Below are 24,240 nucleotides of genomic sequence, written 5' to 3'. Positions count from 1 at the left end.
CACTCCTTGTAGATCATGCCCCATTCCTGGTTGAAGCCCCAGCCTGGCCCCTACTGAACTGACACGCTCCAGAGCAGAGCACGGATATCCCTTTTAATTGCATCCTCCTGCCCCAGCCTCATGGCAGCCCCTCTTTGTACTCAGTGATGTATTCTGGAGCTTTTTCTGTACCTGAGCCTTTCCCTGCCCCACAGACCATCCCCCTGTTGGCTCACAGAACCCCAAGTTATTCTGCAAATCCCAGCTCTGGCATGACCTCCCTTTTTTTAAACCAGTCCAGAGGTCTTTTATTTATTGACTTACTTATTTTTACACCTATTAAACCATGAAGTCTTATGGAACAGGTTCTGGTGCCTCAGGGTCTTTTCCACCCGTTCTCCCCGAGAATGTGTCTTTGGGTGGAGCAGGTTGGCGCTTCTGTTGAACCCAGGTACTTTTCTCTTCGGCTTCTTTCTTTTTTTCACTTTCCTTCCCACATTTCGGCAAGCTATCTTGGCTCTGGGAGCGCTTAATATGCGTGGTACGTACGTTAATTCTCTTGGCCAGAATCTTGCCCTTAACTTGTTTGTTGACAACAATGCCAACAGCATGCTGGGAAGCACGGCAGGCTCTTCCAGTTTTGCCATGGTAACATTTGTGGGGCATTCCTTTTTGAACAGTGCCCATTCCCTTGATGTCTACAATTTTACCTTTCTTAAAGACTTGCATGTAGGTGGCCAAAGGACCAACTCCATGCTTTCTAGAAGGCCTAGAGAACATCTACCTGTGCCTCTCCTCCTTCCCTTTGTGGTCATTTTGGCACCTTGCTGGAAGAGGGAGCTCTGGCTGAAAGGCACACCTCCTCTTCTTAGAAGCATTTCCAGCTCCCCAAAGCTGAGCACTTCTTCCTCTATTCAGTGGGCTTCACCTGCCTAAGCATCAGATGATTGACAGTGTAGAGGTTTTCGACTATTAAAATGGGAGAACTTTTACTTTGAAGCAGTATAGTTTATTAAATAGATACAATATTTCAAAACATGGGATTCCTTAACAGTGGGATGCTTGGGGGGGGGGGAGGGAAATGGTTGGGAACCACGGCTCTCTTGCCAGCGAGGCCTACCGTAGCCCTGACATCACCCTGCCCCCACTTAAACATTTCCAGGGCCAGGAAGCTCACTACCTTGGTGGGCTGGACTGCTCTAGTTGTTAGAAACTGTTTCTTATGCTAACTGTGTCTCCCGCCTCATCATTTATACTTGCTGTTCCTCACTGCTCTCTAGAGAAACACTTAGTGAGGCTTTTCTGTCTTTGACATGACCACCCTCTAACAGGAGAAGTAGCATCCAGGTCTATCCGTGTCTCCTTTTCTCCAGAAGAAATACAGCACCTTCACTGATTCCTGGGAAGAGATGGTTTCCAGATTCCTCTGCACTTGATCACCCTCTTGTGAACAGACTGCAGATTTTCCGCATCCTTCGTGAACAGCATGCCCTTGTTTGAGGAAAGCTTCGGGGCTGGTCTAACTGGTGCAGAGGGGGGCCTGATCCAGTTAACTTGAGTCTATTGGTGCAGCTGCAGAGTGTCTTGACAGTTCTGGAAGCCCTGTCAGCTCTGTGGCTCACACCGACCCTGAGAGCTGAGGAAAACCCTCAGATCTTTTTCATGTGAAAAATTACTTTGTTTATGTGCATTTTCACCTTCTAAAATGCAGAGTATCTGTAGAATTCACTCCTCTGCACTTGGGCTCAGCACTCCTCCCTTCGGAGAAAGTTTTCTTAGCGTTCACGTCTCCCTGTAGCTTCATGTCAAGCACAAATTTAATAAACAAGCTATCATTTTTTGTTTTTGTTTTCCAAGTTGGCATTCCAAGGACAATGCGCTGTGGCAAGTAAGCATCCTTGGACCCTGTCTCTATTACACTCTGCCTTTGGGGTGTCAGGGCCCTGACTCCCAGGAAGCAGGGCCAAGGGGCAGGGGCGTTTCTTCACTCGGGGCCCCGGGTGAAGTTCAGCTCCATAGCTGTGGACAGTGATGACCCGTCTCCACCCCCCAGGCTAGGAACATCTGAGTAATCTTTGACTCATATCTGTCCTGTCTCCTATTGCCTAATCTTGCCTGGTCCTCATTAAAAACGTCTCTTTACTTTTCTTTCTCTCACTTGTTCCTCTGCACATGTCTGCTGAGACCACTGTGCTTGTGCGAGCGATGGTCTCATCAACACAGACTACCTGGATGATCTTGGATGATCCAAGACGTGACGGGTCCTGAGCCCTGGCTAGGGGTGTCGCTTGGGCTGAGCCCTGAAAGAAGGGGTAGGGGTTGGTCAGACCAGCTGTTGGAAGGCTCACATTTGAAGTGGAGGGAACAAACTTATGCTGGTCAGCACTAGGAGGTGAGCAGAGGCTGGAAAAGCAGGCTGAGGCTGCCAAAGCTGAGGCGGGCAGTCAGTCTTCCTCCTCAGGAAGGCTTTGGGTTGGGCAGTGCCCTGACCACAAACCTATTTCAGAGCCACCAGTGAAGATGTGGCTAGCAAACGTGCAGAGGTGACAGGAGAAGACAGTGGCCTAGGGCCCCCCAGAGACTGAGGGAACTGGTAGATTCAGTGGTGCGCCAAGGGAGGTGGGGATGAAAGGAGGCAGGAGCTGACTGGTTGAGGGGAGGTGGAGGAGGAGGTGAGGGGGGGTGACATGTTCCTAGGAGGGGAACATTCCAGAAGCAGGTTTGGATGGTGGGAGGGAAAGGAGATGAAGACCTGGTTTTGGAGGGTGCTGGTCCTTTGGTGTGAGGAGGTGGGCGACTGGAGGGGCCAGCTCTCCTCACTCCCACAGCTGCTGTGGGTCCACTCACCCTCCACGGGGTCCTTTGCCCCTTTTCTCTGCCTGCTTTCTGGGTGTCGAGATGCTGCTGGGCCCCAGAGGACATCCACCCAAGAGAACTTCAGGAGGTGTTGAGTCCCTCCCCCTCCCCAAGCCCACCAAATTTTCTATCTCAATCACTGTTTGGTGAATGTGGGAGAGGCAAGTGAGGGCTGCCTGGAGAGGACTCAGGAACACTCAAAGTACTGTCCCAGACCCTTGTCCTTCTGCGAAGCGAGGCCTGGCATTTGCCCCAATCATGCCTCCTTCCTCCCTTTCACCAACATTAATGGCCCTTCTAGGCTGTGGGTGCTATGTGGGTGCTAGAGATACGACAGTGTACAAAATCAGGCCACGTCCATTGAGCCAGGCATCTAAGTGCTTTACATATCTTAATTCATTCAAACCTCCTAGCAATCCTATGGCTTAGCTACATTTGATTCCCATTTTACAGGAGAGGAAATGAAGGGTTTTTACTTTTTACTAACAAAAAAGGTTAGTAAGTTGACTAAGGTCACACAAGTGATGGAGGCCAAATGCAAAGTCGGATAAGTGCCACCATGAGCCACTCCACTGTCCCCTCCTTCTCTCCGCTCCACAATGCTGTCTCCGTCCACTTTTGTGGGACGTGTCAAGTGCCATATCCTTTAGATGTTCTTATTTTTAACCCCAAATCTTAAACCCACTTCTCCTGGTTTTGCTCCTGGTGAGGTGACCTCTGCTGCCATCCCGGCATGAACATACACAGGCATGACACCTGCCTCTTCCTGGCTTTGTGCATTCCTCTTGCCCTACCTGTTCACTGCAGTGCCCAGCCCTCTCTAAGACCCACTGCCACTGTCCCACCTATGGACCCTCAGCATCTCTCGCAGGCCCTCCCTTCTGCTCTCATCCTCATTCTCTCTCTCTGTAGCCCATTCTCACACACAGCCTGGGAATGGATACTTGTCCTAAAGCACAAACCTGAAAACAGCATCCGTTTGCAAAACCCTTCCCCACGCTTCAGCTGAGTGATAAAATCCACGCTCCTTGGAGTGAAGTCCAAAGTCCTTCCTCCCCCTGCCTCCTCCACATCCTCATTTCTGGCCCTACCTCTACAGGTATCAATGCTCCCAGAGGCTCACTGGTGGCAGCTCTGGCCTTGATAAAGTGTTTAATAGTCAGCAAGAAAGGGGGTGAGACAAGAACAGTCAGATATAGAAAGCCAATCGGCATATATTAGCCAAGTCACCAGCTGTCCTGTTTTGGTCCTATTGGTCACAATATCTTTTAATCCAAATATCCTTTCTGTTTTTGTTTTTTTGGTAGTTAAAATATTACTTCTTTCATAAGATGGTGTATGTGAGAAAATGGCATATTTAAAAAAAAGTCTTTACTGGGTGAACTAAAGTGTTTGCAACTCCAGTCAGATTCCATCTTTCTCCTGACTCAGCAGTCTATGCAAGCTGCCCACTGGCACATCAAGCAGACCCTGAGCTCTCAGGCCCCGGGGTCTTTCCTGCTTCTCACTCCTGCCTGCAATGTCCCCCTCCTCCTATCACCTGCTCATCAGCCATCGTCCCTCCAGGCCCGACCTGCCCTTCTGTTCCTAAAGCAAGGCCTTGGCACTCAGCACAGTATTCAGTGAGTAGGACTGTGGTCATTCACATGTCTCCCCATGGAGCTCTGGGCGGTAGAAACTGGGCATCCTCATACATTTCTAGAGCCTGGTGCAGCTGCGGCCTCCCATGTACACAGCAGGTTTGCTGAGATCCTGACTAGAACGAATCGATTCCAACCTCCCTTGCAGCAGGCATGGCTGTGGTGGCAGTGAGGGGCTGTGGGGGCGCCCAGGGCTCGCTGGCTGCAGCGGTCAGCCTGTATGCCTGCCTGGACTTCGGCACTGCCATCCCTCTCCTGCCCTGAGGGCCTGACTGGGTGGCAGTGACTCCTCCCCAGCCCCCTCTGTGTGGAGCTCAGGTGCTTGGGGGCTGTGGCATCTAACTGTCCCTAAAGCACTATGGGCCCCGTGTGTGCCTTCTTGCAGCTGTGTGTATCTCAAGCGTTGTTCCCAGAGAGGGGCCAGGAAACTGCCCACACTCTGAAGTGCTGGAGATTATCATCTGCCTCCCAGCAGCCCAGGGAACCTCAGGTCAGACAGGAAGACAGAGAGGGAAGGGAGAGAGAGAGAGAGAGAGAGAGAGAGAGAGAGAGAGAGAGAGAGAGGCAGAGAGAAGTGAAACAAGGTCTGTTTCAGTAGAGACAAACATGGGGCACGCACAGAGAAGGGGGGCAGTTGCCACCAGAGTGGCGGCAGTGGGAGGCTGGAGCTGGGGGTCCGGCGAGCCTCCCACTGGGCTGGGGGAGAGGCACCTGCCTGCTGGCTCTGACACAGTCCTCACTGTGGGACCCAGAGCACAGGAGGCAAATTCACTTCAGGGTCCACCCCTCGCCTCTAGTAAGTCCAGGGCCCTGACAAAGTCCTCTGAATGCTCAGGACTCCTGAGGGGCCTCCAGCCCTGCTGTCAGCCCAGGCAGCACCCTGGTCCTGCCTGGCCTCACTGCCCCTTCCCTGACAGCCCTTCAATAAACAAACTCCCTTAAGGCACCAAAGATGGGTCAGAGGAGGGACCCCTAGGGAAGAAGATGACATTTCGTCTTTAGTTTAGTTACTTTGTAGTAGTTTGTTTTAGGAAGGACCTCTTGAGAGGCCTTTTATGCAGATGTCAGACAGAAAGTCTCATGTTGAGGGGTAGGTGGCAGTGGACTTCTGCGGCCAGGCAGAGGCCACCTTGTAACCCCCCCACCTTGAGAGTGAGGGGGGTTGACTAACATGAACAGGAGGAAGAAAGAATATGAGCTGAGACCCTTCTATCTTAGCAGACCTCCTTTGATGGGCAGCTTTGCAAGAAGGGTGAAGAGCTTCCGGGGAGAAGCCTCTCCATGGAGGAACCTGCCTGGGACCAGGCTCTGCAGTGGGCCTGGTCATCTAGGGGGCGTGGCAAAGCCCAGGAGCTGAGTTCATTCATATGGGGCCACCACATCTGCTTGTGTAGAGCTGTCTAGGCAAGCAGGTGCAGCTGGGTCTTGACTCTACAGGGAAGTGAAGCCAGGACTGAGCCCTCTGTCTAAAAAGCCCTGATGGTGCTTGGATTTACCAGATGAGGAGAGGCCCTTGGATGAGGAGAAAAACTCAGAATACATGAGAGTTCTCAAAGTCCCATCAATGTCAGGACCTGACACTGTCCTTGAAGCTGTAAAGGGCTATCACTTCATAGTAATGATACGTTGGGATGGATGACTTATTAAAGACTCCAAGTAGTATCTAATCTATGCCTTCTAAAGATACAGCCTTAGGTTCTGGAACCTGTGAGCCAGCCCTTGGGCAACATTCTTGGGCCCTGAACTTTAGGGTGACACTTTGAAGGAAGCTTACCCAGAGTCACCTGCTGCAGTAAGGGCAGGAGAGGCGTTCTGGCCCCTTGGATCCCCTTGGGAAAGGGGTCCTTGCATCCCTGCTAGAGCAGGAGGTATGACTGGCCCACAGCAGGGGATGAGGCAAGAGACAAGGATCAATCCAAACTGGGGGACCAGCTGGGGGGTATGATTCTCCCTGGTAGCGGCCCACTTGTTAGGGTCTCCCACTGGGTGGGAGGAATCAAAGGAACATGGCTTCTTGGGTAAGGGAGGTTCTGAGCCAAGGTCGAGGTGCCTTCGAATCTAATCTGCTCTTGACAAGGACCAGTTGGCCTGATAGGAGCACTCCAGGTAGGAGGTGATGGCCAAGGCCAAGAGGAGTGTACAGGACGGAGGTGGGAGGGGTGGAGCCAGGGTTAAGTGAAGCCTTTGACTTAGGACAGGTGTGCTGCTAACTTGTTATAACCTTGGAAGAGTCACCAGCCTTTGTGCACTCATCAGACAGTGCCTTATATGAGTGCCCCCCTTTTTGGCTCTTCTGTGTTCAGCTGAGGTCTGACTTAGAGAGGGCTGCCATAAAGCCACCACTGGGGAACACTGCCTGAGCCTCTGCCCAGGTCACACTGGGGCATCTTCTGGGCCATGGCTTGGTCATCCTGCACTTTGAGCTCAGAGCGGCCCCCACTCCCTTGCTGCTCTCCTGTCATGAGAGGCTTGGCCGAGAACCAGGGGGGATGGATCCAGAGTCAGCATGGCTTTCAGAGTCAAGATGAGAACTCAGAGCTGTAGAGGGCTTGGAACAAAGTGCAAGAGTCCTGGGTCTGCAGTTTATGGCTGGTTTGTGGAGTTGATGAGGTGGCTATCATTATCAGCCTCATATCCCCTCCCTCCCCACGCCTCTGCTGGCAACACCCAAGGCTCCGGCCACCCTTCACCCCCAGGCTCACACACTTGCTCCTTGGGGTCTCTCTTGCTCTCCACAACGAATACCCCTAGCACTCACATAGCAGGTCTTCAGTGTTTGTTGATTGACTGACAGACTGGCCTACTCACAGAGAACAGCAGGGAGGTGGGGACTGAAGACACCACTGGGACACGCACCTCTTCACGTGTTCTTCCTGAAGGGGAGGGCTGGCCCAGGGGAGTGAGGTCTTGGGGCTGGGCTCCCATGCCTCCTGCTCAGGCCAGCCTGGCCAAGGGGTGCTTGGCGGTGCCTCACTGACTGTGACCCTATGTCCGGATTCTCCATTGAGTGAAGGACATGACCAGTAATCAGATACAACTACAACTATGAGCCTATGGACACTTCTTAGACACCCCGGGAATTGCTGCGGGGTCCCTGCTACACACCTCACACCTTCACCCTCTGCTCTCCCTGAGAATCTGTTTACGTTGCCGTTTTCTACTCTGTATACAGTTTCTCCTCTGTTGGGGAAGACAGTGTTAGAGGGTAGGGCAGGATGGAGATGACCATGCACATTCTTGCCTCAGGGCCTTTGCCCTTCCTCCCTCCTCCCTCCTCCCTCTGCTGGACTTATCTTCCCTTACATCTTCATGGGGCCTGCACCTCTACCCCTCTCTCCTCAGAGTCTTTGTCCTGTGACACTCCAGCCCTTCCCCTGCTTTATTTTCTTTATAACACTTGTTGCTACACACAATTAGATCTGTGTGTCGGTGTACATTTACATGTACGTGTGTATATGTGTTGTTAGTTTCCTTTTCAATTATCTGATGCCCCCACTTCATATAAGTCACATAAAAGCAGGACCTTCTGTTTTATCGATTACTATTTCTCCAGGGCCCGGAACAGGGCCTGACACAAGTTGGTGCCCAATAAACCTTTGCTGAAAGAAAGGAAAAGAAGGAGTAGAAGGGAAGGGAGGAAGGAAGGGAAGAAGAGAAGAGAGGGAAAGAAGGGAGGGAAGAAGAGTAGGAAGGGAGGGAGGAAGGAAAAATGAAGGGAGAGAGGGAGGGAAGAAGGGAGAGCAGGCGAAGGGGAAACATGTCCTGCTGATCCCTCCCTCCCCCAGGGGGCTGCACACAAACACAAAGAGAGGTTGGAAAGCCCACCCCTTCCATCGCCTCCCACCTCGGGCACCCGGTGCCATCATGCCACCTCTTGCACCAGGCTGGTCCCCACTGCCTATCCGACCCACGTCCTGTCCCTCAGAGCCCGGCAGCGGTGAAAGCTGGCCTGACTCTCCTGACTGTCACCGCTTCTCTGTCCATCCTGCGGGGTTACATTGCTTTGTGAGCAGGTTTCGTTCTTGTCTGTCTTGAATCCTGCTTTCCCAGACTGGACCACCTTGGGGGTCAGCCTGGGCCCCACAGCCTGTGATGTCCCTCAGCCCAATCCCCTGGAATTCTGGAGGTGCCAGGTGACTCACTCTCTTCATCAGTGGCCAGTCCCCTGCTTCGCTGCCACTCCTTCCCCATCGCTGCTGCTCTGCTGGACGCTCTGGCTGCTCCTGCTGGGGCTGCTGCCCCGGAAGCTGCAAGATAGGTTTTTCTCCAAGTGATTATAGTTCCATTTTAAGCTCATCAAAGTGGCCATGTGCTTTCAGACTCAGACTAGTTTTCTTTTCAAGGAAGTTGGAGCAAGCTCTTCAGGGAGTGGGCCTGATGGTGCCACCCCCAGCAGCAGGCTGCTCCCACCTCTGTATACTGGTCAGGGTATGTGTCTTTCAGTTATTTGCCATCCTAAGGCAAGGCTTACCTCCCAGAGCTGGTGCAGGCTTTGGTTCAGGCATGTTGGTTCCTGGCAGAGGCCCAGGAGCCCTGAGGGGGAACTAGTTAGGCCACCTCCTCTTTCCTGCAGAATGCTCTAGTCCCTCTAGCTGTGTCTTTGGCCAGGACCTTCTTGCCCTCTCCCTGCTGTCTCGTTGCCACGTTAACCCCTGCTTGTCCTGTAGCTCTCTGAGTTGATGTCCCAGGCCCCAGAGGCCTTCCTTGACCCTCATATCTGGGGTAAGCACCTTTTCTACGCACTAAGGTCTGAGAGAAAGGGCTGTGCCTGTCATGTTCACGGATACATTCCCAGGATCACCCAGCACCTGGCACACTGAAGGGACTTGATAAAAATTCTTGTAAAGAGCGAATGAATTCTGGGTGCATTTTGCAGAACCTTAGGCCTGGGGAACCCGGTCTCTTATGCCTTTTGTATTCTCTGCAGCCCAAGGTTAAGGCCTCTGTGTGCAGCACGTGCTGAGGAGTTAACTAGCTGTTTCAGCCTGTTGGGGATGGGGAAGCTTTGCTGGGAGGGGCCAGAATGGCCAGGAGGCCCCTCTCCTGTCTTTCCCAAATAGGAGCAAGGTAGGCTTGCCAGGTAAATACAGGATACCCAGCTACATTTGAATTTCAAATAAATGATGAACACATTTTTAGTATGTTACATGAAGTGAGGCATGCTTATGCCAAACAAACAAAAAAAAAATTAAATTCGAATTTAACTGGGAATCCATCTTTCTCAATCTGGAAGCCCTAGTAAGGGCAGCCCCGATCAGCCAGGTGCCGGTGGGACTCTGAGGTCCTATTCATGAGGTATTCTCACTGTCTTGGTTCTTCCTGCTCTTTAAATGCTTTTGGCCAAAGAACAAGGTGAACGCCAGGTGTGGTTTCCCAGAGCTGTCACGGACACACTTAACACAAAGTCTCTCCCTACATCACAACCTCAACTCCAGCTGCTGGATCAGATGGTTAGGGAAGGCCTGTCTTAGGAGTTGAGATTTGAAAGAACGAGCCAAGTGATGATTGGGGCACTCCAAAGTTGAGGTGGGAGTGAATCTGGTGAGTCTGGTGGTGGCTTTGTGAATGCCGGCAGGGACGGGATTGCATGGAGCATGCCCTGGACTGCATCCTCAGTCCTCAAGAAGGGGCCTTTGTGCTGCTCGGCCAGCCTGCTCTTACCCACCTCTGCCCCCAGCTGCAGGGTGGAAGCTTCTCTAGCTTCTGTGGCAGCAGTCTCAGCAGCAGGGGGTGTGGGGACAGCAGGGAGTGGGGGGATGTCTGCCATCCTGGGTTGGGGATTCTGGTGCTTGACAGCAGTTTGGTGGGATCGTCTGCTCTTTAAAAGGGTTGAGAGGAGCCATGAGCCCCTAGAGCTAAGTCCCTGTGTGGTTGCTCCCCATGGAGGCACCTTATGTCACTAAGAGCACCACCTCCACCCCTTCCCCACTTTAAGCAGACCTCTGAGAACACTGCTGGCAGGGTATGCTCTCCCTTCTGAGAGGGAAATGCCGCAGCCCAGGGCCATGGACCATGGGGGCAGGGGGAAGAAGGACCCAAGGGGCCCCTTCCTGCCTCAGCAGGCATCTCTCCCAGCTTTGGAAGGGGCTGAAAGCCTTATACTGGGAAGCTCAGCACTCAAATCACAGAGTTCCCAGCAGGCTCTGCTCCTCTGTGCCACCCTGCCCACTCCAGTTCTCCTCCTCTAAGCCCAGATATACAGGCTAAACAATGGGAAATGGCTCAGTTCCACATTTAACACACAGAGCATTTGTTGCCTGCTGTTTGCCTGTTGGCACGCTAAGGAAGCTGTTTCTTAATTTAAAATGTCCATTAACTCCCTCCAACTGGAAAGTTACTCGAAACAAATTTATGCTGTAGCAGGTTTAAGCTTGGTCACTCTGAGGGGTGGGACCTGCTGCGTTTGCCCCATTATTAGGTGTGCCCAGGGCAGTGGGCACCCTTGGGTGTTTTGCTATGTGCCTGAGAGTATGTTGTCTCTGTAAGGGGGTATTAGATCTCCAAGGCCCCGCTTGGCCAGGGTCCTCCAGGAGCCTCTGGACACTGCCCATGGGAAGCCCACAGTGTGGGAGGTAGAGGGAGGGAGAGGGGGAGCCACGATGTGGGGGAGGGGTATCTCTTTAACATCTCCAGGGGAGGAAACCCCATTTCCCTCCTACCCCCAGGCTCTTGGTACGTCTTGCCAGGCATCTGACAGGAAAGAACCTTTTGTTCTGAGCTTGTAAGAAGTCTGAGTTGGACTTGTTATCTACCCACAGCATTTCCTGAACAGGGGCTGCGGTAGGGGCTGGCCCCCAGCCTTGGCCTTGGCATCCTCCTCTCTTAGCTGTTGGGACAGGCGAGGCTGCCGCTGGCAAGGTCTAGGCCTCCGGCTGGTGAAAACTGGTATTTATCCTTAGGCTGGTTTGCCTGGGGGTGGGTAGTCAGTCTCAGACAAAGCCCCCTGAGAAAGGGGGGCAGGAAAAGTCACCGTGTGTGTGTGTGTGTGTGTGTGTGTGTGTGTGTGTGTGTGTGTGTCTCGGGAGGGTGGTACTGGGGAAGTGGTGAGTCCAGTCTTCCGGTACGGTGACATCTCCCTCGGGGCAGGGAGGAAGGAGGTGTGTTCCCCCAGAGCTGCAGAAGCTGCAGCGTGGGCCCAGGCCCGGGCCGTGTCTGACACCTAGTGGCCACCTGAGCCCGGGGCGGGGCGAGGGGGAGGGGAAGGTGGTGGGAGTGAAGAGGGGGAGGGAGGGAATCTGGAAGCGCGGACCCCAGGCCGAGGCCCGGCCGCTGCTCTCCCGGCCTGCAGCTCCTTCCGTCGTCTCCCGGGCTCAGTCCCCCTCCCGGGTCCCGGTCCCCACTCCGCAGCGCCCCCCCGCCGCGCCCGCGGCCTCCGCGTCAGGCCTGGGCAGGAGGCCGCCACACCCACGGGGTCGCACACCCCCTTGCGTCCCTGAACGCGGGATTCCCGTAGGCCGGGTCGCGAGGCTCGGATTTCGGAGGTTACCCGAGCTCGGGTCCAGAAGGCCGGGGTCACGGTGGCCGCGGCTGTCACCCCTCATCGCCCTGCGCCGCAGTCCCTGTCACGCGGCGTCAAGGTCGGGGCCCGGGACCTGGCGGGGCCGCGTCCACACACCTGGGCATCAGTAGCGGCCGGGCCCTGCAGTAAGCGCGGGGACGTGAGGGAAGGACTTCCGGCGCCCCCTGCCCTCAGCGTGACCCCCGCCGCGCCGCCCGCCTTGCGCCCCACCCGCCGCCCTGTCGCCATGGAGACGCCGTAGCTCCGCGGCGGGCGCGGCCGCCGGAACCGGCTGAGCGGCCGGGGCGCGGCGTGGGAAGCTCGCCTGTGGGTCCGCGGTGGGGCGCTGCGCGGCGGGGACGAGCTCCGGGCCCGGCGCCCGGCCAGGTAGGCGGCCCGGGCGGGTGGGTGCGAGCCGAGCCCCCGCGCGGAGTCGGGGAGGGGGCCCAGGTGCGCCCGCAGCGGGACGGGCCCGCCCCCCGCGCCGAGCCGCCGTGAGTCCCGCATCCGCCACCGCACCCGCCGCTCACCTCACCTCAGCTGCTCCCGAGCCCCACGCGGCTGCGCCGGAGGTGGAAGAGCTGGCCGCGCTCCTTGCTGGAGCTGCCGGCCTCTGGCCCTGGTTCAGCCTCCGTGCCAGTCTGCGGAAGTTAGAACCGAGCGGCAGGTGACCCCACGCTTGTCAGTGGGCTCACGGCTGATATTTTGCCACGTTCTAGAAACGAGCTGGGGTAGATGTGGATCAACCACCATTTGCCACGACTGTTCTTTTGAAACCTGAAACGGGCCCAACTGCTTTGCTGGTGGCGGGCCCTCCCTCAGCTTCGCCTCTCTCCTCTTGGGGGTGAAATGGCTAGCTAGGAGATCCCTTCCTTGTTCTGGAACATCCGCAGCTTAGTGGTGTGAGGGTAGGAGTTCCTCGTTTGGGAAATCCTGGCTCGTTGGATTGGGCCTGGTAGGCCCCTGAGCTGTGGGGACAGGGGGTGCAGAACTGAGCGGAGGAAGGGGTCCCCTGCTGCCTTTGACACCTAGGTGATGGCAGGGCCACCTCCACTCTCTGCCTGCTCTTTCCCCCAGGGCTCCACAGAGAAGGAGACCCTGTCCCCAGCTTTTCTCCTCGAGGTGGCCTCTCTTCCGTCATACCCCGGAACTTGGCAGTCTTTGAGGATTTTCTGAATCTCATTAAATGAAGCTCGTCTCAGGATGTCTGGGTTCTATTTGTTTTCACAGCAAATGAAGAAATCCCAAAGCTTTGCCACCTTCTCTTAGATACCTTGGTTTCTCTTCTGAAATTGGGTTTGAGGCAGAAAATACCGAGAGAAAACTCGTAAGTGCCAAAGTGAGACCCACATGGGGAGAGGGCTGCTGCCACCCCACCCCCACGCAGGAGGAGCCTCCCGGACTTGGAGGTGGAGCCTGCCTGCCCCACGGCTTCCCCGCCCTGGCCGCCTTGCCTGGGCCCGCAGAGCTGGGCTTCTGCTAAGGCGGTGTGCTTCAGCAGCACCAGAAGGTATTGGTGGAGAAAGCTGCCCCAGATCCAGGGTTTTCTGCCCAGTGGGGGACGGAGAGTGGACAGAGGGGAGTGTGGATTTATGAGAGGGGGTAGTGCTGCCATCTGGCTCTCTGTGGCCCCAAACCTCTTGTGTGAACAACTTCTGATGTGTGACTCTTCACCTTACTCTTCCCAAGGTGCTATCAGGACGGGATTTAGTTTTTGTTAGACTGTTATCTGATTATCTACCATGTGGCAGGCACTTTGCTAACCGCTATTACATATTTATCCGCTTATTTTTTGCCAGGCCAGTGAGTAATGAGGTGGGACTATCGATAGGGGACTATCGATATCCCCTATCTTGTGGATGAGGAAGCAGGCTCAGAGAGGGGACTTGGCTTGACCAGGACCGCAGAGTCAGATGCAGAGGGGCTGGCTTTAAAAATACATCCGTTTGACCAGAGCTGCATTCGTGGGTCGTAGGCACTTTTGCCTTGCTGGGACCCTTCTTCCACTAAAAATAATACCAATTTTTAAAAAACCCTATATTTTACAACAATTAAAAAAACCCTATATTTTACAATTGTGTTGGTATAAAGACAAGTATAATCCAGGCCAGATTAAAAATTAAAACATTTTCTTCAGCACTAAGTTTGTTTCTCCTTCTGATTTTAGCAGAAATCATAACATTTTTTGTGGGTCCCTACAAGTATTGGAAACCCTGGCACCAAGCCCACTGTACCTAATGGAGAACCAGGCTTTGCTTTCTTCCTGCGGGCTACTTGGGGCCCTGCCTGACAGCTCAACCTTCACTTTGCTTTCTCTTCCATCACATTCTGGGGCATTCTAGGGCACTTGAGTCATCCCTTCAATGGGGGGGGGAGGGAGGGTTGGTTAGATCTTAGAAAAGATGTAACCTCTGTCCCCAATATAATCTTGCCTAACCCAATTAAAACCCTGCTGTGGCCAAGGAGGGCTGCAGCCAGGCCAGGCTGCCTGCCTCCAGGCTCTAGGACATGGGCAGTGTCTGGTCCTCATAATGAGATTAGGCCTGGTGGCCTTTTAACAAAACTGTGGGCATGAGGAGAGTGATTCTCAGCACGTTCAACCCCTGCGGGTATCTCCTGTCCCTTTTTGATGACATTAAGTGGAGTCTGACTGCAAGTTGGTGTGGGAGGGGAGGGGTGACTGTCTCAGCCCAAAGTTCCAGAAGCTGCCAGAGCTGTCACCCCCGTCTTGTGCTCTGACAGGAAGGAGGGTGGCTGTGTAAGGGGCTCTGAGGGCTATCAGAGCCTCCTCTGCTTCCATAACTCTGGTCTGCCCGGCAGAGGGGAACTTTGGGGTGGTGAGTGGCAGCTTCAAGGCCCTTGATCCTGCCCCCCACACTTCTGCTCTGGGAACAAAGGAGGCCCGGGGTTCTGGGGGCCAACCCAGCTGGCAGGGAAGAGAGTGTTCTCACTGTCTGGTTTGGGAAATGAAGGGGCCTGATTCAAAGGCATTTGCTTGCTAGGGAGTGAATCTCAACTGCTTTCAAAGTTTGCACATGCAAAATGTGTTTGTGGATGGGTCGGATTCCAGCCAGAGTCAGCAGGATGCGGTCTCTCTTCAGCAATTGGAAGCAGCCCCTCCTTGCGCAAAGATAGGTTGCCAATGACTTGAACCAAATAGGCAACAGGTGAATGCCATTGCTGAAGGAATCTGGATCTTTCACACTCGGAACTTTTGGACTGCGGGGTCACCTGTAGGCAAGGCACAGACAGGCCTGCCCGAGGCAGGATGGTCTGCTTGGTGTGAGCTTTCCTGCATCCCTCATACTTGGGCTGCAATCACCATCAAATTGGAAGGGAGGGTGGGGGAGATGGATTGGTCCTCCATAGTTCCAAAGGTCATCCTTTATCTGTGGCTTCCTCCTGGTTGCCTCATTACCCGGATGCTTAGTTCCCTAGGACAGGTGGGGCAGGTGAGCTGCCTTTGGAGCAGTTGACGGGAAGATCTCATGGAGCAGCTGGCTCATCCTCCTGCCACCCCGTCTCTCTTAACTACCTGTTCCCATCCTGCTTCCTTCGCTCCCAGGAGAGCTCCCAGGGAACACTGGTGCTTGTTGCTGTGGTGGGCTTAAACCGCCTTAGGAGCATGGTTTCCTGAGGGGTGAGGGGTACAGGAGGACTGGCCTGGGACAGGGAGAGACCTCCTTGGAGCTCTGTTTCAAAGCGACTTCTTTGGCAAATGCCCATTTGGATCCTTGATTGGCTTCAGTATTTGGAAAGCATGAGAGCTCCACCCTAGATTCTCGGCAAAGCCACACTGCCACCAGACAGCCAGCTGTTCAGGGAGTGCCACCTCAAGGTATTAAGGTGGGGAAAACTGTCTTCCGTGCGTATAGTGGAAAGTGCTCTTGGCGGCCTGAGTTGAACTTGTGGCTTGAATTCTTACTACCCTTTACTAAGAAAATCTGCATCTGCTGTGTAACTTGTCTGTAAGCTCCTTGAAGGCAGGGATCAAGTCTGATCTGTATAGCTCCGGTGTCCAGCAGTATTTGCCAGCACACGGCAGGGGCTCGATGAACAAATGAGCAGCTATTTGCTGCTGGTAATTTGGGGCATGTCATTTATCCTCTTTGAGCCCCAGTGTCCTCACGCATTGATTTGGGACAGCACTCCTCTCACCACAGTTGTATGGCGAAGGTTCCGTGAAAGAATGCTGATGATCATAAGGGAAGGGAAACAAAAATAATGTAAGAACAGGGAGGGGGACAGAACATAAGAGACTCATAGATATGGAGAACAAACAGTCTGCCGTGAGGCCCCTGGCATGTCCCCAGCACGAGCGGGCACCCCCGCTCTTTGCCGCGGTGGGTGCAGATGGCATCAGCAGTCTGCCTTCCTGGGGAGTTCAGGGCGGAAGTGTACAATGCAGAGCGGCAGAGCCCCCCGTGTGGTCACCTCACTGCTCCAAAGTGTGATTTCTTTTCAGTGCCACCAGCTACTTCCCTAGTTCACAGCAGACACTGACTGAGGTCCTACAATTTAACTCCATCCTGACACTGTCTACCTGGAGATGGCAGGTTAAGGGCTCAGGCCCACGAGACTGCCCCCACTTCAGAGGCCAGTCGCAAACCCAGGTTGGCACCTGTGCTTCCGACCCACCTGCTGTAGATAAGAGGTTCCCATGGCCTTCTCCTCAGGTTCAGTTAATTTGCTAGAGCAGCTCACAGAGCTCAGAGAGTTATTTTACTTATTAGGTTTATTACAAAAGGATGTGACTCAGGAACAGCCAGATTGAAGAGGTAGGTAGGGCGAGGTCTGGAAGGGTCCAGAGCACAGGAGCCTCTATCCCCAGGGAACTAGGGTAGCCGTCCTCCCCCCTGGAAGCTCCTTTTGAATTTTAATGGAGGCTTCAGCACAGAGACAGGGGTGATTAGATCATTGGCCATTGGTGATTGAACAAATCTGCTGTCTTCTCCCTCCCTAGAGGTTGAGGGGTGGAACTCAAAGGTACAGCCTTCAGTCACATAGTTCCCCTGGCACCCAAGCCCCCCCCCCCCCATCTACAGGTTATCTAGGGGGCTCAGTAACATAACAGAAGACAGCATTAGGGCTTTCTTGGGAAATTTTAGGAGCTTTAGAAGTTTTAGGAGCTCCATCATATATATATATTTAATTTAATATAAATTAATATATATTAATATATATTTAATTTAATAAATATATATATTTAAGTTTTTAAATGTTTATTTTTTGAGAGAGAGAGCACAAGGAGCACAGAGGGGGGAGGGGCAGAGGGAGAGGGAGACGCAGAATCCGAAGCAGGCTCCAGGCTCTCAGCTGTCAGCACAGAGCCCGACACGGGGCTCGAACCCACAGACTGTGAGATCAGGACCTGAGCTGAAATCAGAAGCTTAACCGACTAAGCCACGCGGGTGCCCCCATCCTATATGTTTCTTATAAGTCATAACATCACAGCCCTGAAGAGAACCTTGCTCTGGTTTCCGTCTGCCTCCTTAGGAGACTGGCCGGGAGGGAAACATGCTGGCTCTGGCTTGCCCGGCCACAGAGCAGCTCCGAGATACAGGGGCGACGATCCCCTTTGCGGCCCTGAGCTCCCTCTGCTGTCGTTGGTTATTCTGCTGGGCTGGGAGAAGCTGTGGCAGGTCTGCCAGCAGCAGAGCACGTTCCTTCTGTTCTTCCTGATTCAGAGCTAATCAGATTCTGACTGTGCCCCGGGCTCTCTGGGGATAAATCTAATAAAGGCGGGGAGGACAGAGAACAAGTGACCCGAGGACAGCCTCTCTCCGGTAGATTTTTCCTGTTAGAGTTAGGCAGAGGAATAGATCCCCAGGAGACCCAAGGAAGAGTAGGACGCGTTCCTCGGAGGAGGCACGACAGCAGACAGGCACAGGCGAGCTTCGTGGCAGGCAGGCAGACTGCCGACGGGGGTAAGTGGGCTCCAGGCCAGCGTTGGGGATGCAGAGGTGGGGACAGAGAAGAAAGAAATGTCCCTTTCAGGTTGTGGGGCAGGTGGATGGAGGGGAGGGTGAGTGGCAGGGAGCCGGAAGAGAGGCGCAGGGAGTGAGGCAGAGTGTTGTGAGAGCCAGGGAAGCTGAGTGGACTTGGTGAGAAGATGCGGGGCTGCAGATGGAAACTGAGCTAGGATCGTGTTACAAGTGTTGCCATTTCACTGGCAGGCGCCCCCGTTTGCACAAGGTGGGACAACATGAGCTGGGGAACTGGCCTCGTCCTCGTCCTTGTCCCTGGCAGGTCTGGCGGGTTAGAAGGGGTACAGAGATTGGGGTGGAAGCTCCATGCTCTGGCTGGGGTGGTGGCAATGAAGATGGCCAGGAGGGAAGTGATGGTGGGGACCCTGGGGGAGAACCCCGAGGATTCGGTGGCCTGTCTGTAGAGGTGTCAGCGTCGGGACCAGGAGGACAGCCGCAGTGGTCACCTGCACGAGGTCAGGATTGGATTCGGTTATGACGACGATGGGCAGATGAATTGACTAGGGATGTGCGGAGGAGTTTGAAGTGTTTGCTGATGTCGGTAGAGATGTATGGTGGGTAGCTAGAAGTGGGGTTTGTATTTGGGGGAGAGGACAGAACTGGCCCTAGATGTAGGAGTTGCCTTGGGTAAAGGTGACAGATATGGACGGTGGCAAGAGTCTCAGAAATAGGGGTTCATTGTCTGCCAGGGCTTCTGGAAACAGGTGTTCCCACCTGCTATGGGAGTATGTTTGGAAGATCATTTGATAAAATGTCAAAAACCTAAACGAGAACATAGCCTTGCTGCAGGATTCCATTTCTCCATTTAGGAATTAATGAGACACATGTGCAAAGGTGATCACATGGTGTGATTTATTTAGTGAAAAACTGGAAGCTAGCTAAATGTTGAACAGTTGGGATTGGGGTTTGGTTAAAGTGTGGAACAGCTGTATGGTGCAGTCTTGTGTTGTCATTGAGACAATGATGTGAATGTATATTCATGGACAGGAAAAGATACACAGGATCTACTGTTAAGGTAGAAAAGCAGGTTAGAAATCGGTATGTCTCTGTTTTTATAAAAGAATGTATATGTTTGTAGAAAAAAAGGATGTAAGGACACGCATGAAAATGCTGATTACTTGTAATTTTTTCCCTTTTTATGTTAATCTGTATTTTACTGTAGGGAGTATGCATTAGTAACACTCGCCACTGCCCCCAACTTTTTTTAATGGTGAAGTTGCCAAAATTTTTCAGATGTGGCAGAGAGAATCGGGGGGTAAAAAGAGACCTCCCCAATTACTAGTAGAAGACCGGGCCGACTGGACACTAGTTCTTGAGCGGTACAGGGTGGAGAGAGACAGCAAGCGCTGGGTGTTAGAGGGAGACCCAGAACCCATTAGGCCATGTCTCTGCGCCGCTGTCATTCTCTGGAATGTTTCCACTGCTGCTTGGAAAGCCCAGGACACTGCGGGCAGAGAGCCTCTTTCTGTGGGCTCGGGACCCTGCAGCACCGAGGCAGACAGGTGGAGGAGGCCATCGTTGTTCATCACCGGCCTCGTGCCCTGGCTGCCTCTCCTGACTGGGCGTGTGGGCCAGGCCTGGGCTCCGGGTCTGGAGAACTATCCGATTCAGGGTGAAGAGCTTGCGTGAAGGTCATCCTGACCCTGGGGGAGGCTAACATGGGGGTGCACTGGGCAGAGGAGCCAGGAAATGCGCTTACCACACACACAAACACATGCACACACGTACACATGCGTGCAGGTGCACACACACAGGCACACATGCATAGACCCCTGAGCAAGACTTTCCCAAGCCTCCTGGAACTGCCACTTTCTTATCTATGGCATAGGGACAGTAACTACCTGCTTTACTGTCCCATACAGGATGGTTATGAATTAAGTGATGTGTATGAAACACCCCATGGGCTCTGAATGCCAAGGTGCTACTCCCTGTCCTGAGTAGGGGTGCAGACCCGGCAGGCCCTGAGCGTGGGGGGAGGAAGTTGTGGCAGGGGGAGCAGGCTGTGGGGCTGCTCCTGTTCCCCACGTCGTCTTCAGGCAGGGCCAGAGCATGGGGGCAGCTGTGGGGGCTGCACCCAGGCTCCTGGGGAGGGCAGGATTTCTCCTTCTGTCGGCCACACGGCCACACACTGGGTGCATGGGTGCAGGGATGTCAGCTTTCTCGTTCTCTCTGGACGTACTTGTGACCCATCTGGAGGAGAAACCGTGACTAACTCTGTACCTTCAAGGGATTTTCTCACTTCTCTGAACCTCCTCTGTGAGCCCCACCTGAGAAAAGCCAGGGCCTTGGGAAACAATGCAAGGCACGGGCACGTCCCCCCGCCTCTGAATCTGAAGGACCTTCGCTTGCACCCTCACTGCATCTCATGGCCAGGTGCTGGCCTGTCTGTCTCTGGGGGAAGCGGGGCACCTCTGCTGAGCTGTACTTGAATCTCGGGAAGGGATGGAAGCACTGCTGTAGCACAGGGGCCGGGAGAGGTGGGTGGAAGGGGGCAGTGGGCATCGGGAGGCCGGGACGTAGCCTCTGGAAGCTGTGGGCCACTCTGAGCTTTGCTGTTTTCCCTCCAGCAGCTGCCTCAGCATGGAGAGCCACGCAGGCCTGGCGGCCACCCCCAGGGCGCTGCCTTACTACGTAGCTTTCTCCCAGCTGCTGGGCCTGATCGCGGTGGCCACGACCGGTGCCTGGCTCGGTCTGTACAGGGGCGGCATCGCCTGGCAGGGCGTCCTGCAGTTTAACGTGCATCCCCTCTGCATGGTCATAGGCCTGATCTTCCTGCAGGGAGATGGTGAGTCCCACCCTTGCTCCTGAGAGCGGCGGTTTGCAGGAACCCTCTCATCCCTGGGGTCTCCTGCACTTAGACACATCTAAGATTCTAGAAAAGACAGGAAGGAAGCTGGCTTGGGGCCTGGGAACACCAGGCATCCAAATCTAGGGGCCCGAGGCTTGTGGAGCATCCAGGGGTGTGCGTGTAGAGCAAGCAGCCCAGGGGCTGGGCTGTGAGCTGAGGCTGGCTTCTGCAGGGGTGGTTTGAAGTTGGAAGAAAAACGGTGAGTGTGCGTGTGTGTGCGCGTGTGTGTGCGCGTGCATGTGTGTATGTGTTGGGGGAATGGTGGACTTGGCAGAGCTGCAGCTCCTCTCTGGGGCAGGAGTGAGCCTGTGACTGGCCCCCACCCTGCCTTCTGTGTGGCCTGCTCTGGTAACAGGAAAGCTGGATCTGGATCTGTTTGACCCATTCTTCCTAGGGGCGGTCCTGGTGACAGCCATTCCCCAGCAGCAGATTCCTAAGAGGCATTCCCCGTGCCACCTGGCCCTGTCCGGCTCAGCCCTGTGAGGGGGATTAGCTTGGGAATCGGGTTCCCCACCTAGGGAACCTGATTGCGGAAGGTAGTGAGTATCTGCTCAGCTTCAATACTGGACTATTTGAGGACCATCAGAGCTAAGAGGTGAACTCAGAAGCTTGGTGACACCTCAGCGTGACTGCATGACGAACCGAGGACACAGCCCAGAATACACAGGACACTTGATAAGAAAGTGGTGGCGGCAGGGGCGCTAGGGCACACCTACCCGAGGGCCCCCGCCGGGCCCCACCGAGTCTGTTTCCCGTCCTACTGCCTGTGGCTGGGGTGCCCTGCCAAGCCCTTGGTGCGGATCACCTCTGCCAGCCAAGCTGCGTCTCCTCGCTGCCTGTGGCAGGCGGGCCTGACCTTCCCTTTCTCACTCCCTGAAAGCCCTGCTGGTTTACCGTGTCTTCAGGAACGAGACCAAACGCACAACCAAAGTCCTGCACGGGCTGCTACACGTCTTCGCGTTCATCATCGCCCTGGTGGGTGAGTTCCTGGGCACGGCTTTCCCTTTCCCCCACCTCTGCTTCTAACTTGGTGGGGGGGGGGGGGGGGGGGTCGCCGCTTGACACGTCTGGTCTCCACGCGGGTTCTGTTGTGGTCCCGTCCCCATCCCTCCCGCGATCCCCCACCCCCCAGGCATCCCCGGCTGGGACGCTGGGTGCTGGCAGCCCTCAAGCTGGGACCAGATCCCAGAAGTCCCGGCTGGTTGGGTTTCCCTTGGGTCACCTCACCCGCTCCCCTCCCCACCAGCCCTGTCCTCACACGGCCCCTCTCTCCGGTCCAGGCCTGGTGGCGGTGTTCGACTACCACAGGAAGAAGGGCTACGCTGACCTGTACAGCCTGCACAGCTGGTGTGGCATCCTCGCGTTTGTTCTCTACTTCGTGCAGGTGGGCGGTTCCGCGCCTCGGCGGTGGGGTGGGGGTGGGGGGGCGGGGGCGCGCGAGGCCACGGCGGGGCCGCCTGTGCCACGGAAGGGCCCGCTTTCCCGGGCGTGTGCCTGAGAGTGAAGGAGGTGTTTAGCACGGTTGGACGCTGCTTTCAGATCCCCAAGTGGGTACGAAAGCCAGGATCTCCCAGGCGAGGGTGCCTCAGGCCCAGGCCGCCTTCCAGCTGACGCGGCACATGTGTCTGGCCACGGGCCCGGGCTTCCAAGCGTTCGAGCGCGATGAACCGAGATCGGCCTCGAGTGCCGGGGCCAGGACCTTTCCCATAAGCGTTTGCTGCTCCCCCCACCCCTGCTCTCGAGATGAAGAAGGCCCAGCGGTGGGTGGAGGGGTTCCCCGACTGCGTGTGGACACGGCCTACGTGGGGTGACCTCGGGTTGGTCAGACGCGGCCGGCTCGGTCTCCGGCACCACCCCGCCTTTCCTTGTAGTGGCTCGTGGGCTTTGGCTTCTTCCTGTTCCCCGGAGCTTCGTTTTCTCTGCGGAGCCGCTACCGCCCGCAGCACATCTTCTTTGGCGCCACCATCTTCCTGCTCGCTGTGGGCACAGCCCTGCTGGGCCTGAAGGAGGCGCTGCTGTTTAAACTTGGGTGAGTGTCCTGTGCCCCCACGGGCCTTGGGAGACGGAGCCCCGCCCTCTGCGTCTCTGGGCCTCTGCCTTCTGAGGCAGCTTCTTGTGGAGTTAGCGAAGCAGTGGTTTTCCTCTCCGGGTGGGGGACGGGTGGGGCTGGGACTGGAATACCACGCCAGCTTTCTGGCCTTGGTGTGAATGGCATTTGGGCCTGACCGAGACCCCTCGGGGGGCTTCTCCCTTCCACCCGAACCCTGCAGGGCCAAGTATAGCACGTTTGAGCCTGAGGGCGTCCTGGCCAACATGCTGGGCTTGCTGCTGGCCGGCTTCGGCGTGACTGTGCTCTACATTTTGACTCGCGCTGACTGGAAACGGCCACCCCAGGCGGAGGAACAAGCTCTCTCCATGGACTTCAAGACGCTGACCGAGGGCGACAGCCCCAGCTCCCAGTGACGGCCTGCCCTTGTCCCACGGGGAGGGTCTGGCTGCGGCTGGCCTCCTCAGTTCCGGGAGGTTCTGATAGGCGTCTTTGCCGTGCCCTGTCGAGGCCGTCTTTAGGCCGGGTGGCTCTCGGGGAGGGCTCGGCAGTGTCGGTAGGGACCGTGGGGGCAGCGTTCCCCCTCGAGCGCTGATTTCCGGGGTTTAGGGCTTGACCTCCTCTACTTTCTTCTCCTTGCTGCTGCTTTAGAGTCCTGTTAGTCATGCACAGACCCCTGCCCCTGTTGTCGCTGTCACCCCCTCAAATCAAGAAGCTTTGGGTAGAGTTTTGGGTGGTCAGTCCTGGTCACAAAGGCACAGATCCCTGAAGGAGATGCAGGGTGGCTCTCCCCTTGAGGCAGCGGATGCTGGGCCGTGTCCAGTGGCTGCAGAGAGCACAAGGCTGTGGGATAAACTGGGGCTTAGCGACAGGCCTGGCAAGGCCAAGACTTGCTTTGTGTAACACTGAATTCAAACCAGGAGTCTCACTAGTCTGAATAACACGGTGGTGTGAATGGGCCCAGTCTTTGGCAGTAGAGCAAGTGATATTATGTGTAAAATATGTTGGTATTCGGAGCGAGGTTCCCCAGGAGAGGGGAGGGACTGGCCCCTGGGAAGCTCTGGAGATGTGGCTTCGGCCCAGCTGTGCTCTTGGCCTCCCCTTTCTTCAGTCCTCAGCCCCAAGATGCTGTGCTGGGAGAGGGACAGGGCACAGGACTGAGACAAACTGTACTTGGCGGCCGAGAGAAGGGGAAGGAGGTGGCCCCTCGCACTGGCGGGCTGGGTGGTGGGCTGGCCACTCCCTGCAGGGGCCCGGGCCACCAGTGCCCCCGGTGTCCCTGCCCTCACAGGCTGGCTCTGACTCGAGGCCGAGGGCATACATCTTGTTTTTTTTTTTTTTAATTTTAACGTTTATTTATTTTTGAGACAGAGAGAGAGCATGAA

At 55.2% G+C, this 24,240-nt stretch overlaps 1 protein-coding gene and 1 long non-coding RNA gene across 5 annotated transcripts in view; one reads left to right on the top strand and one right to left on the bottom strand.

Annotated features, from left to right (window-relative positions):
* The window catches only part of LOC122233428, a 19,905-nt gene extending 7,735 nt beyond the window's left edge, over positions 1-12,170 (bottom strand). The window contains exons 1-2 of one of the 2 annotated variants that reach the window (XR_006210969.1): positions 12,091-12,170; positions 8,618-8,722 (exon numbers count right to left, since the gene is read on the bottom strand). This is a non-coding gene — a long non-coding RNA (uncharacterized LOC122233428). Of the gene's footprint in view, positions 1-8,617; positions 8,723-11,961 lie in introns of both variants that reach the window. The other variant, XR_006210968.1, reaches the window with a different exon arrangement.
* Positions 11,314-24,240, top strand: LOC102965412 (transmembrane ascorbate-dependent reductase CYB561). Of its 3 annotated transcripts, none has more exons than XM_042965528.1 (6): positions 11,314-11,360; positions 20,528-20,745; positions 21,689-21,787; positions 22,089-22,192; positions 22,680-22,837; positions 23,079-24,240. In XM_042965528.1, exons 2-6 carry the CDS (start codon positions 20,541-20,543, stop codon positions 23,269-23,271), a joined length of 759 nt encoding a protein of 252 aa, XP_042821462.1. In that variant the 5' UTR covers positions 11,314-11,360; positions 20,528-20,540; the 3' UTR covers positions 23,272-24,240. The 3 variants fall into 3 exon arrangements, with proteins under 3 accessions (XP_042821462.1, XP_042821463.1, XP_042821461.1); XM_042965529.1 differs by lacking the exon at positions 11,314-11,360 and adding an exon at positions 12,254-12,360; XM_042965527.1 differs by lacking the exon at positions 11,314-11,360 and adding an exon at positions 12,295-12,360 and having other exon boundaries at positions 20,531-20,745.

Source organism: Panthera tigris, chromosome E1 (genome assembly GCF_018350195.1).
Source record: "Panthera tigris isolate Pti1 chromosome E1, P.tigris_Pti1_mat1.1, whole genome shotgun sequence".
NCBI lineage: Eukaryota > Metazoa > Chordata > Mammalia > Carnivora > Felidae > Panthera > Panthera tigris.
The sequence above is the reverse complement of the archived record's forward strand: the minus strand, read 5'-3'. Positions and strand labels throughout refer to the sequence as shown.